The 13,338-nt window shown below is 35.4% G+C and overlaps 3 protein-coding genes across 5 annotated transcripts; 1 reads left to right on the top strand and 2 right to left on the bottom strand.

Moving 5' to 3' along the window:
• Positions 1–494: 494 nt before the first annotated feature.
• On the bottom strand, positions 495–3,857 carry LOC110666496 (uridine 5'-monophosphate synthase). 2 transcript variants are annotated; one of them, XM_058152094.1, is made up of 7 exons: positions 2,545–3,857; positions 2,312–2,395; positions 1,632–1,714; positions 1,452–1,539; positions 1,216–1,356; positions 1,102–1,126; positions 729–940 (listed from the first exon to the last, which is right to left on the bottom strand). In XM_058152094.1, the coding sequence occupies exons 1-6, from the start codon at positions 3,325–3,327 to the stop codon at positions 1,115–1,117; spliced, it is 1,191 nt and encodes a 396-aa protein (XP_058008077.1). In that variant the 5' UTR covers positions 3,328–3,857; the 3' UTR covers positions 729–940; positions 1,102–1,114. The 2 variants fall into 2 exon arrangements, with proteins under 2 accessions (XP_021682685.2, XP_058008077.1); XM_021826993.2 differs by having other exon boundaries at positions 495–940; positions 1,102–1,356; positions 2,545–3,846.
• Positions 3,858–4,913: 1,056 nt separating this feature from the next.
• Positions 4,914–8,641, top strand: LOC110666498 (probable ADP-ribosylation factor GTPase-activating protein AGD11). 2 transcript variants are annotated; one of them, XM_021826995.2, is made up of 11 exons: positions 4,914–5,158; positions 5,268–5,320; positions 5,468–5,573; positions 5,955–6,032; positions 6,285–6,369; positions 6,525–6,600; positions 6,862–7,025; positions 7,106–7,328; positions 7,489–7,605; positions 7,727–7,822; positions 8,051–8,641. In XM_021826995.2, the coding sequence occupies exons 3-11, from the start codon at positions 5,546–5,548 to the stop codon at positions 8,330–8,332; spliced, it is 1,149 nt and encodes a 382-aa protein (XP_021682687.1). In that variant the 5' UTR covers positions 4,914–5,158; positions 5,268–5,320; positions 5,468–5,545; the 3' UTR covers positions 8,333–8,641. The 2 variants fall into 2 exon arrangements, with proteins under 2 accessions (XP_021682687.1, XP_058008076.1); XM_058152093.1 differs by having other exon boundaries at positions 4,914–5,320.
• A 2,182-nt stretch (positions 8,642–10,823) lies between these two features.
• LOC110666499 (uncharacterized protein At3g28850) lies at positions 10,824–12,646 on the bottom strand. Its single transcript, XM_021826998.2, has one exon. It carries the CDS (start codon positions 11,999–12,001, stop codon positions 11,201–11,203), a length of 801 nt encoding a protein of 266 aa, XP_021682690.2. The 5' UTR covers positions 12,002–12,646; the 3' UTR covers positions 10,824–11,200.
• Between the last annotated feature and the right edge of the window lie 692 nt (positions 12,647–13,338).

Genomic DNA, 13,338 nt, shown 5'->3' with positions numbered 1-13,338 from the left:
TTGGCCTTACTCTGCGTTCAATCGCCGTGGTAGGCCCCTGTTTCTTTCTATGCCTTCAACATTCTCCATTCATACTTTTTCTGGCGTGGCCTATGACGTGACTCACGCGAGTGCATCGCATAGAAAAAGTTTGAAAAGTATTAACGTTCAAGTTTATCAATAATTGGAGAATGACAGCAATTAGCTAACTCTGGAAATTTGGGTACATTGCAGTTGCCTTTGACCATCTGCCAATACTATTCCTCATATTACGTTTCTTTACAGCTTCCTCTTTATGTCGAGGTGAGCAAAGGCTATTCTTCACTGAAGTCGAATTCTATTTCTAATTGATAAGGAAATGATAATCCGAACAAACTGAGAATCCAATTCCTCAATGGGTATAAGAGTGGAGGAAGGAAGTACCCATATCCATCCATTCATCCATCCAGTTTCAAGGTCGAGACAGGCACATTACAGCTCTTTTGAGAATTGCAGCAACAGCATGAACAAGTGTATAAAATAAAAAATGAACGATTAAAAACCAACCTTTATAAATTTATTTTCAGCTGTTTCTCCTTTGTATTTGGTGTTCAATGAGAAGTTAGAAAGCTTAGACTTCAAGATGTTCACAAACAACCATGCACTCCGCCTCCTATCTCTATATCAAAAACCAAAAAAGAGCAGTTACATAGGATGCTCAAAAGCTTTTATCAAGTTTGTGTGCTATACCAAGGTTATGCCCTTGAAAATTAAACTAAATTTGGCTCATCTGTTAACAAACAAAACCATTTTAAGCGTTAAAAAACAGAGGGAGGCAGACCCAAATGCAGCTTCAAGTGCATTTAGCCAAGTATGCATCCCATCCTTGGAGACGATATTCACGGGCTGCTTCTGCAGGATCTGCTGCCTTTATAATCCCACGGCCAACAATGATGATGTCACTTCCCCTATCATAGATCGCCTGGAAAATCATGTCCCACAGTTATTAAGCTGCAATAAGGCCAACACTTAACATACTTTGATGCATATCATTGGAAATGGTGGAAAAGTAATGAAAATGCAACAATGCTGCAACTTCAGAAAGGAATTGGAGGTGTTATTACAAAGTTCAATTTAACTTACAGAATATGGAGTGTTATATTGCTGGCCAAGGGCATCTCCCCCAGTCACCTTCTGAACTCCTGGGGTTGCCTGAATAAATGCTGGATTAATTGGTGCCCCTGGCCATGATGCTGGATTAACTGAGATGAAGCCAATGACAAAATCTGAATGTTCTTCACCAATTTTGACTGCTGCAGTGGTGTACTCTCCTGTGGCAAAGTTACCCGCGGAACTCATTTCTGCAAGCAGCAACAGGCCCCTACCATGAGGCAGACCCTAAACAGATTTCAAGAATATACAAATGTTAGATATGGATCAGGTGTGATCCCCTACTATGGGTGTGTGGAAAGTGGAGCAGCTATGTGCCAAACCTTCAATTTCAATCCATCCACAATTCCAGGTCCAGAAATAATGTGAGCATTAACAATATCAGCCCAATCCAAAATCTGGAAGATGCCACTGTGAAGAGCAAATATAAGAAGCCTCAGGCAAGTGCAAGGAAACTAATTAAACAAGAAAAAGATAAAAGCCACATGGTAGCTGAGTCTCACCCTTCATACTGCATTGTTACAGTGTTACCAATGTCTGCAAACTTGCGATCTTCAAAAATTAAGAAATTATACTTATCTGCAATCTTCAGTATCAAAGACAAGAAGCTAGAAGTTAGTAATACACAAATTTTAAGCAGTGGCACAGCGGAAACTGCCAAATAAAAGGAGTAAGATGAGCTTCCAACTATATAATGCACTAATAGAAAGGCATGCAAGAAATCGCCATCAAAGTATTGCACTATTGCTATACATGAAGGGTGGAAAAAATATAGTCCTTATGGACACAACAGAGTCACAGAATATTGTTAACTGCTACGTTATCTTGTGGATATGAAAGAACTGATATCTTTGCAAATGCATAATTTTATTTTTAAGATCTAAAGAATATATATATATACACACACATCACATTAATTTTATTTTTAAATAAATATTTTGATCTAACTAAACTCCACAAGCAATCAAGCACTGACGTATGAATGCCCCTGTGGCTTTGTTCATTCAGTCATAACATTTATAGATCAACAATTCCAGAAATGGAAACCAATTTTTTTTCCTTTTTTTGAGAAACGGAAAGAAGTTGATTTCAAGAAGTTGAATATCATACAGTCATAACATGTTTTACAAAACATAATAACATAAAAGAATTGTCAAAGTGCCAAACTTGAATAATAACATACCAAGCGAAGCTTTGAACCAAAATCAGGGGTAAAATCAGGTAATATGTCTACATGGGTTTTCATCATGCAAATCTCTGGTCCAACCTACATAAAATTGAAAATTAAATTAGTCTGAGAGGAAAAAGAACAGAACTTTATGGACTAGCCATTTTCAGGCAACCCTTTCTCTGTGTTTCTCGAAGAGGCTAAAATTTTTTCAAGAAAGAAAAAAAAAATATACGCAAAACACTAGCCTTCTCAGCAAGGTGGAGCAACTCTGCAGCAGTCCCAACATCAGCAGCCAAACACAAATTACTCTCCTTCTTGACCATCAATTCAAACAATCTCTTCCCAGTTGGATTCTTCGCCAACTTTGCTCTGTCTTCAAATTTCAAAGCTTTAATCCTAACTTTCTCCATGGCTGGCGCCGCCACATTCCTATTCTCCTCCAGAAATTTCATCACCATTCTTTCCATTTCCTCATCCAACCTCCCTTTCTCCCTCAAAACCCTAACCATCTCACTCAACTTAATAATCGCGTGCAACTTAATCCCATTCACCTCCAAATTCTCCCTCCCGCCTTGTTCCCTATCTATCAACACGACAGCATCAGCAACATTCAATCCCGCCGCACGCAACGGAGCGGCGGTCTCGAGAACGGAGGTGCCGCTGGTGACGAGATCCTCGACAATAAGGCAAGTTTGGCCGGAGTGGAAGACGCCTTCAATGGCCTTGGCAGTACCATAGTCTTTAACCTCCTTGCGGCGCATGACCATGGGGATGTTATTAGATAGGGAGACGCAAGTGGCGATAGGGAGAGCGGTGTAGGGGACGCCGCAGATAAGTTCAAAGGAGGTGGAGGAAGAGACGGAGGAGATAAGGATTTGGGATATGTGGCGGAGGAGGGAAGGGTAGGAGATGATGAGGCGGAGGTCGATGTAAATTGGGGAAGAGATGCCGGATTTGAGTTTGAAGTTGCCGAATTTAACGGCGGAGATATCGTGGAGCTGGAGGATGAGAGACTCCATTGATGACATCTTTGGAGGTAGAGAGAGTGGAGAAGTGAGGGAAGTGAAAGTGGGAGTTTCAGTAGCACAAATTAATAGTAAAAAGAATGTTGAAGGTAACGTCTAATAAATTTAGGGTCAGTTTTATTATTAGGTAATTTACGACTAAGTCCTTAAAAATATAACAATATCAAATTTCTAAAGCAGAAGAATCCATGGCGGATGGTTCACAATAGGAGTACTTCTGTTTTGTGGCTACCCACAGTAATAGTGCTGTAGTGATGGTTGCTACTAGTGGAAGACACAGACCAAAAGTGAGAACAACTCCACCATCTCCACGTATCAGCAGAAAAAGATTGATTCTAATGTAAAGAGAACTCTGAACTGTATGGTTGGGAAAGCTGGTGGCCAGTGGGAATTCTTTTACACTTGATATGGTTGGGAAAAGCACGCAAGGATTATCATTTACAGAGTACACAAATAACAACTTCAAGAATTTCCTGACAAATCTACAATCTACAGTATAGAAATTTCTCTTTTTTGAAATGCAAACGGGGAACGTGCATTACAAGGCTCTTTGGGCTATAGAAATTTCTCTTTGGCACAATAGAATCTGCTAAAAGAAATTGAACAACATCAAATAACCAACATCCTTAAAACTGTTAGTCTAAGTTTATGACTGTAACTTTCTATTTAATTAGGAGAATTTAGACTTGAGCTTCTTTTTATTTTTTATTTTTTCTCTGTTACAGTCCTTTGTAATTATTATTATTATTTTTTTTATCAATGCAATGATTTTTATTGATCAATGAATTTATTACTTAATTTAAAAAAAAAAAAAACCGCAGTTACTAGGGTTGTCGGCAAGCTATTGCAAGCAAAAATAACGGACGTGCGGGCCCACAGAAGTGAGTGGGCCTACTGTACAGCTCTACTTCACTCATTCATATTTCCAGACCCACGCGCCACTAGGAAATAATTTTTTTTAAAAAAAATAAAAAAAATTTTTTAAATGAAAATTTTGTATAAGAGAGAATGTATAATAATAATATTGTGTAGTTTTTGAAATTGTCACTTTAAAATATTTAATTGCTTTTAGTTTATTACAATTTAAAAAAAAATTATCCTTAATTGAGATTCCATAAATCAAATTTGATATTCTATCTCAATTTTTAAATTAAATTGAACTGAATTTTATGATCTAATGTAATTTACTGAGTTTTATGATTTCATGTAATTTAAATTATTTTTTTTATAAAAAAATTTAATTATTAAATTGAATTCAAATTAAAATTTATTAATTCAATTTAAATCTTTGATTTCACAAGTTAAATTAGTCTATTTTAATTTGAAATTAAATTAAAATCAAAACATGGGCAGGATAATGCTAATGATTCTTCTGAATATTTGAAAAATAGGGGAGCAATATATGTAGGAAGTTTTTTTTTTTTTTTTTATTATCATAAATAACAAAGGGAAAATGTAAATGAAAGTGTATGCATGGACTCAAATGAGCGCCTGGGATAAGCATTTAGCTAGGCAGGTAATAAATAACCAACGACCTGAAAGTCTCATCCTCTAAAATCTGATTGACTTTGGTGGAACTTCACATTTCTCATACTGAAAATAAAATAACAAAAAATGAAAGAAGAAAAAAACTAATAAAAATTCCAATCACAGGAACATTATACTTCTTCTAATCATAGCCTTTTTCATTCCCTTTCAATCTTTTCTTTTCTTGCCTTCCCAAAAAGAACTTATTTTTATTTGGCTATTTGGCTTTTTTCTTCCCTTTTTTGGTGAAATTATCCATACAGAATTATCCCAAATTTCATTGGAATTTCCTTTCTTTTTCTATTTTGTAAGAACCCTTTTTGGATTTTTGCTTTTAACATTATGTCTTCCATATATTGAATATCTGATTTGAATTTATTTTCTTTTTTTCTTTTAACACAACATGTTTGATGCAGGGGAGCAACTGATCAAGCCCCTTTTCCCATCAATTCAGATTCTTTTTTAATATGTAAGAGCCCTTCTTTTTTTCTTTTGGATTCTCTCCTTTTGGTGATGAATTGATTGGTGCGTTCTATTGTTGTAGACATTTCTTGTTTTCTTGAATTAGATGTCCTTTATATTTGTGGGTAATGGATACCCTTTTCGTTTCATGCAGAGGAGGAGGAGGAGGAGGTATTAAATGGCCAGCAGCTGTTTGTAATTTATGTTTTCTGGTGTTTTTTGAAGGCTGGAGATGTCTATGCGACAGGAGAATTCTGATGGTATTTTTCTTATCATTTGAAAATTCTGCAAATGAATTTATGTTTATAAGAAACATGCCTTCCTTTTCCTCCTTTTTGGCCTCAATGAAATGACAAAACATGACTCACTTGGCCTTCTAATATGGTTATGACGATGAGATGTTATCTGGGTAGCCTGATGCAATGATCATGTGCCTTTTCTTGAGATCTTATTCTGAAATTTAAATAATGTTGAAATAGATCACTTATTTGTTCTAAAATTTCAAAGAATTTCAAGCTTATTCTTGTTGACATGATTAACTTTGCTAATGCTTCAATTAATGATATTGTTGTGTTTTTACAATGTCCTGTGAGTTCTCTGTGATTTATACTGTAATAATCCTTCAGAAATTGCATTTTTAGGAACTACTTCTTCCCTGCAAGATCTCTTATTTTCAGACAAACACAGTTGGAGCAAGAAGGATCGGCACAAAATTTCTGGTAATCTGCAAAATTTCTTGTTGAAAAACTCTTCACTTTTTGATAGCATTCTAAACTTCTGTTTGTCCTTAATCCACATGGAGATAGATAGGATATATAAATTGAGCTTTACTGTAGTATTTGTCATATCTGGAACTTATAGGGGTCATTTCTTACATGCCTAGTTTGGTTTTCTGCTGAAATATCATTATCCTTTGGGCCTATTCCAAACACTTTTCTGTTGGATATAAACTTGTTTTCTTCGTTAACCAGGTCCACAACGAAAACTGGAGAAACTGCTGAGTCAATCAGGAAATAAGATTTGTGCAGATTGTGGATCACCAGATCCGAAATGGGTGTAAGTTGTTCGGTTTGAGCTAGAAGATTTTTTTTCCCTAGCTTTATTTGCTCAACCAAAAGATGAGCTGGTGTTTATGAGAGACAGTTTTTACTGCTGTCTGGATGTTATATTGACTATTTTGCCTTTTGATTGAGTTGTTTGGTATGTGTCAGGTCCTTAAGTCATGGAGTATTTATTTGTATCAAGTGTTCTGGTGTTCATAGAAGCCTTGGAGTACATATATCAAAGGTGTTGTTTTGCAATTTCACTCCTTATCCCGCTTCAGGATTGCATACCGTTTAGTCTTGTGCTACTTTGATTTAATACTGTGGCTCTTTATACTGTCTTACTGATTTCATTTTAAGTGGGTTGAAAGAAGAAGAGGAAACTTCAATGAATCCTGGACAGTAGCAGTAGGCTTTAGAAGTAGACCTTTTTATATTGTTTTGCTCTTTTCCCATATTTATTTTGGTAGGTTGATGCTCTAATTTCTTCCTTATATTATGCCAGGTTCTATCAATCAAACTAGATGAATGGACAGATGAACAAGTGAATGATTTCATTGATTTGGGTGGCAATACTATAGCAAACAAGAAGTATGAAGCTTGCATTCCAGATGAATACAGAAAACCAACGCCAGATGCCTCTATAGATGAGCGATCTGAATTCATTAGGTAGTGCTAGTTAGTACATGACTAATCATATACCTTCATTACACCACTCTAAATCAGAATTTTACCCTCTGAATACTCAGGAGAAAATACGAGCATCTTCAATTTTTGGGCACTGATGAACAAATCATCTGCACTCAACGACCCAGAAGAACTTCATCTGCCCATACCAGTTCTTCCCAAGAGAAGCAAGAGAAGAAGCAGTATGACAAGCAAGCGACAAGACATCGTATTGGGAATGCATTCCGTAACAGCTGGGGAAGAAAAGATTCTGAGTACAAGAACTCAAAAAAGAACACCTCTATGGTAATGATTTCCTACTTCATTAGTTACCCTTTTATCAGCAAAGTCTAACGACCATGAATTTTCACCTTCCCACTGCAAAAAAATTTGTTACCAATATGCTTTATAGTTGAATTTCATTTTCATTTACTGAATCTGGTTGCTTGAAATATGATGTTTATAGGCAGCTATGGTTGAATTTATTGGATTAATCAAGGTTAATGTGGTAAGAGGAACTAATCTAGCAGTACGGGATGTGGTAACTAGTGACCCATATGTCATCTTAGCACTGGGTCACCAAGTAAGCTTCTTATCTTTATGATCTCATTAGCATTATAATTATTAATTATCAACTGAAATGCAGAGGAAAATGCAGTCAACCATGTTCTTAATTTATGCTCTCTGTTAAATTTTTGTTCCAGTCTGTAAGAACTCGTGTCATAAAGAACAACCTGAATCCAGTTTGGAATGAGAGTCTAATGCTGTCGATCCCAGAACATATTCCTCCTCTAAAACTGGTAAGTTGAGTTTCTTTATAGTAGAATTGCAGCTGAAATTTTGAAAATGCTTATTGAATCACTTGGGATGTGTGTATATTAGATATAAATATTATCTGTATTTTATATTGAAGAAATGAACTCCAATTTGTTACTGTGGAGTCAATAATCTTTTTGTAATTGGAAAAGAAACTGTTACCTGTTTTGAAAATTGCTTTTAGCTAAAACTTTTGTGGTACTTATTTGCAGCTTGTCTACGATAAAGATACATTCACCACTGATGACTTCATGGGTGAGGCAGAAATAGACATTCAACCTCTGGTTGCTGCTGCCAAAGCCTACGAAACTTCTACAATCACCGAGCCAATGCAGCTTGGCAAGTGGGTAGCAAGCAAGGATAACACTCTATTGAAAGATGGTGTCATCACATTAGTAGATGGTATAGTAAAACAAGACATAAGCCTCAGGCTACAAAATGTCGAGAGGGGGGTGCTAGAAATTGAGCTGGAATGTGTTCCTCTTACTCAATAGTTATACCAGAAACTCAATTCCCATCTACTGGAAAATGCATTATAGGAACAAATGTTTATCCTGCTGCTATTCTTGTATACTGCTATACAGTCCTTGTTTACAGGATATCTTAGAATTTTCACCGATGATTTTGTGGATAGTTTGTGAACTTTTGTAGTTACTAATTACAATTCAAAATGTTAATTAGGTTGAGCAGCCCCAGTACAGTAAAATTGCTGGTTTGCTGGCAGCTCTATAATTATAAACATTGTAATCAGTCATATTTGCTGAACCTTGTTCCTGAAAGACAAATCATTGTTTAGTTCAGTATTTTGCAGGTTTCCTGACGATGACCATAAAAATAACAAGCATTTATTTCTTCAACTCTATTCCCAGTGAGTATGAAATGCATGATGATAATAGAATATGAGGAAATATAATGAGTCTTGAAAATCAGAAATCAACCATGGTTGGAATCAGAATTCAGAAACCATATCCTGATTCTTTATGCACTTTTCAGGTTGATAAATTTGAGCAATACAGAAAACCTTGGGTGTATACATTCCAAGATGCAGAAATTTGTCATAAACTACAACAACCGTTAATTTTCTTACTCTTCTCAGCTCTCTCAACTATTATGTAGATATCCCCAAAAAAGGGGAGGAAAAAGCGCTTGCCAGGAGAGGCAGTTGATATTTATATCTCAGTTAACAGTTCACACAAAATTCCATCATTTCCCTGTAAAATGTATTGAGAGGCTGGGATAATATTTCTATTTTCCAGTATCAAAGAAACCGTAAAATCTCCTTTATTTCCAGGCTGATAAATTCATTAGAGGGAGAGATGCGGGGATAATTTTCACAATTATGTAGAAAGGATTTCTGTACTGTTAATCATTCCAGATCAATGAAAAATTTTCATTAGCTTGGATTTTATTGTTGGTAGTAGCTTGGCTTATAGTCATTTTCTCACACCAAATTTTCATTTATAAAAAATTTTTGGAATGGCATTAACTATTGGCTTTGATGATTTAATATCTTAACACTCACCTCAAATTGCATAAGTTTATGTGGCAAGGGCCAGCAGTTGTTGCAATCACGAAATTAGATGACAATTCAATTTATCTGCCAGCACCTACTCATCAGGTTCCTTTCTAAAAATAATCATTCAATGAAATCAATAAAAGACCCAACAAACAAAATTTTGAGTTGGTTTATATAAAATCTGAACAAGAAAAGAGGCAAATAGACTACCTTTAAATTCATAATGGAATAGAAAAAATTCAAGAATAGGTAATCAGTCCATTTATTACTGTTCTGTCAAAACAGCTCTCATATATAAATCACTAAAGAAGTTCAGATAGGTACAACTCAACCAAAGATAGATTGGGAGAGGATGCCACCAACCAACCAAGAAACTATTTAGATAAAGAATTTTCCCAAACGAGGAAAAATCAACCTTTCAGAAGTTATATATATTGCTGATATACAACAACCTGAATTAAAAAGCAAAATGCTAGTTTCCTTGTGGCTAGACTTGGTAACAAGCTCAATGCATAGACAATCTGAATTTTATAAAAAAAAAAATGAACAACAATCTGACAGGCCAAATGATAAAGCAACAGCAACTCATGGGAAAATCAAAGAGGGAAAAGCCCTGAAATAAACAATCCATAAATGAGATAGCTCATAATTAACTCTAAATTCTAATTAGAAATGCTGCAGAGCAAGCCCACTGCCTTCTTGTTCTTGTTCTTATATCACGTAACAATCCTTCATTTCCAGCTTTGTTAAGGCATCAGAAGATGATGAACAATCTAGAAACCCACAATCATAAGAAACGGACCACGAAAAAGGTATGGCACTGGATTCTAGCCATCGTTCTGTCCTCACTGGCGCATTTACTAACTAGAAACATCCATAAGTGCAAATTTATAACCAACATACAAAATCCAATTCAGAAGCCACTGGACTTCATTATTGTCTAGAATGGAATATTAACCATATCAAATATCAAAAAACTAATAGGAAAAAAATGGCAGAAAGACAAATTGAATCTGTTTTGGATTAGGATGGTTTTGAGACAAAACAAAAGGGTGCATTGAAGAATTCAGATGACAGTAACCAGTGCATTAGTGCACTACAATTATTTTCTGGAATTCAAATGGCAGCAACCAAATTTTCATCAGTGCATGAGTAATCAATCCATTCGTGGAAAGAGGAACCCTTTTCTTCACCTCAGAATATCCAGTAATTCACAATTTAATACCATAGGGAAAAGAACCTCCCAAGTAAAAATAATATACAGAGATAGATTCTTCATCATGTTTCATTGAACTGCAGTTAAGTGAAAAAAAAAAAAAACAAAGAATCAAGTCCCAACATACGAAACAATTCACAGCGAAACCACAAAATCCATATTCATTTTGCACAACATCCATGCTGTTGGAAAATGACAAAAAGAAAAATCAAAATTATCAACAACTGAAGGAAATACAGATGAAACAATCAGGGAAAAGAACACACCCATTCTCATTACAATCCATCATTTGCACCATTTTTTTTTGGGTTTTGCATTACATTAGTACTAAATATTTACATCGCCATAAAGGAGAAACTCTCTCCCTTGTACACAGTACTACCAAAACACACAACCAAATTTGGTGTTTTGATACCACAGACCATAATTTCTCATAACACTCTTCACAGAACAATGAACATCGATCCCCTAACCGATGATCATACAATTAGAAATGAGAGAGAAAAGCCCATGAATCCAAAAAGCATTTTGAATTCAATCTTCAATACAATATCCGCATACATACATACATGATTCATCAACAAAACGTCTAAAAACACGCAGAAAAATATGTGTCTATAGGAGAGAAAATCATGAACAACAGTCTGGGCACCGAATCAATCCATTCTCATTGCATTCCAAGCACCTCTTGAGCACCTCTTCATCTTCATCGAACACCTTCCTGCTGCCACTACAATTTCCACATGGCACAAACCTCACGTCGCCACAAGCTTCGCAAACAAACCCAGGCGGTCTTCTTGGAAACCCATCAAGAACCTTGGCCAATTCTCCAGTCTCAAACATTTGCTTAATCACTTCAGCACCACCCACATGATTTCCCCTTATAAACACCTGTGGCAAGCTCACATTCTTCTCTCCCAACACACTTTGCAACTCCTTCCTATAAGCTGCATCCATCGATATATCCCTCTCATCAATCCACACCCTAAACCCTCTAAATATCATCCTAACCGCATAACAATCCTCAAACGTCCTTCGAACTCCTCGCAAGCTAGTGAAATAAACGACAATCCGATCCTCGGTACCTGGTAGTCGAATTCCAGTATTGGTGAACCCAAAAGTGTACCTATTATATTCAGGTCCCATGGATTTCACAGACTTAAGCTTGCTCGCTTGCGTTAGCAATTGGGATTGGGATTCATGGAGAACTGACTTGTTGGGCGCTTTCGACGATTCGAAGATATTGCAGAGCTTTTTAACCTTCCCTTTCATGGATTCGAAGGAATTGTAGAATCTGGAAGGGGATTGAACGAAGTCTTTGGGGGATGATTTTGATGAGTGGATTGTGAGAGAACGATTGAAGAAAGAGGAGGCCATGGTGCTGGGCTTGGATTTGCCGGTGAATTCCATGCTATTTTCGAATTCCGCCATCGACCCAGGCCACAAAAACGAAAACAATTAAAGGGATTTGAGGATTTTCCTGTCACTTTTATGGGTTACAGCAAAAGGGTTTTCAGACAAATCAAGAAAACCCCAATTGGCGGTGGAAAGGAGGCTCCAAAGGGGGATAAGCGGTGGTGCGAACAATTACAAGTAGTTGTAGAGGGAGAAAGATTTTATAAGGGTTGGTTCTGTTTCTTGTTACCTGTTGATACAGATTCAGCTGTTTTTAGTTAGAATTCCTCGATTTCTTTTCAGATAGACAGAGAGGAAAAGGGCAGAAAGAGGTCTTGTTTGTTTTGATGGTTTTCGAGAGAGAAATGTTGAGATGGAAGAGCCGATTTTGGAGGCGTGGGTACAAAGGTAAGAATTTTCCAAGAATATATATAGAACTTTCTGTTTTGCTGAAGATTTTAGCTTGCACAGATAGAAACAGAGGAAAGAGAAAGATAGGAACTTTATCAAACTCACTTTCTGGGTTAGGATTAGGGTTAGGGGTCGGCTGAGGTCAGACCCCACACCGCCCTTTGGACGCGGTTAGGTTTGTTTGAATTCTAATGTTTATTTCTTATTTATTTAGAATTTACCAGAGAATAAAAAGAGAAAATCTACAGCAAGAAAAATAGAAATTTTCATATTTGTATGTATTTAAGGATTTATTTGGTTTAATGGTTTTGATTAAAATAATTGTAATTTTAAATATCAAATTTGATATATTTATTAAATAATTTAAATTAATAATTATAAAAATTAAAAATCAATTCTCAATTGCTCAAATAAATAATTATTAAGTTTTACCTTTTGTAAAAAACTTATTGAAGTATGGAAAAATTATAGTGCCAAAAGAAATTTGAGCTAAAAAACAGAAAATATTAATGATAATTTGTTTTAAGTGAAAATGTAAAATAAGATAACCTTTGAATAAATTCTTATTTATTGTTTTATTCAAATGTTAAATGCAATGTGTGGACGAAATTTAAAAACTAATGTTGACATTTTTGGATTATGTAAACAAGGATGCTTCTCTTTCACCTACCTCCACATCTAATTTGAATTTAAGATTTTATTATTGAATTCCACATTTAAATTATTAACATTAGAATTTAGATTTTTTAAATTTAATTGATATTTTTAAATTATTAGCATTAACCCTTGGATGTTTAACTGTGGAGGGGAAGTAGAGAGAAATTAAACAGGAGAAATGAAGAGAAAAGAAAAGAAGAGAAATCTAATTTTCTCTTTGTTTGGATTATTTATTAGAACATGAGAGAAATATAATTTCTTTCTCAAATTAAAAGATGAAAATGTCTTTTATACTCTTGATGAAA

This window comes from Hevea brasiliensis, chromosome 1 (assembly GCF_030052815.1).
Source record: "Hevea brasiliensis isolate MT/VB/25A 57/8 chromosome 1, ASM3005281v1, whole genome shotgun sequence".
In the NCBI taxonomy this organism is placed as follows: Eukaryota; Viridiplantae; Streptophyta; class Magnoliopsida; order Malpighiales; family Euphorbiaceae; genus Hevea; species Hevea brasiliensis.
Note: the sequence above shows the minus strand (reverse complement) of the source record. Positions and strands in the feature narration are given on the sequence as shown.

What these genes read in the sequence shown, in the direction of transcription:
- LOC110666499 (XM_021826998.2), bottom strand. Translation starts at nt 12,001, where the DNA reads ATGGCGGAATTCGAAAATAGCATGGAATTCACCGGCAAATCCAAGCCC.
- LOC110666498 (XM_021826995.2), top strand. Translation starts at nt 5,546, where the DNA reads ATGTCTATGCGACAGGAGAATTCTGATG. An exon ending in GCGACAGGAGAATTCTGATG is followed by an intron (nt 5,574 to 5,954) that starts GTATTTTTCTTA and finishes TTGCATTTTTAG; the next exon opens with GAACTACTTCTTCCCTGCAA. An exon ending in TCTTAGCACTGGGTCACCAA is followed by an intron (nt 7,606 to 7,726) that starts GTAAGCTTCTTA and finishes TTTTTGTTCCAG; the next exon opens with TCTGTAAGAACTCGTGTCAT.
- LOC110666496 (XM_021826993.2), bottom strand. Translation starts at nt 3,327, where the DNA reads ATGTCATCAATGGAGTCTCTCATCCTCCAGCTCCACGATATCTCCGCC. An exon ending in GTAACAATGCAGTATGAAGG is followed by an intron (nt 1,540 to 1,631) that starts GTGAGACTCAGC and finishes TGCTCTTCACAG; the next exon opens with TGGCATCTTCCAGATTTTGG. An exon ending in TGGATGGATTGAAATTGAAG is followed by an intron (nt 1,357 to 1,451) that starts GTTTGGCACATA and finishes AAATCTGTTTAG; the next exon opens with GGTCTGCCTCATGGTAGGGG.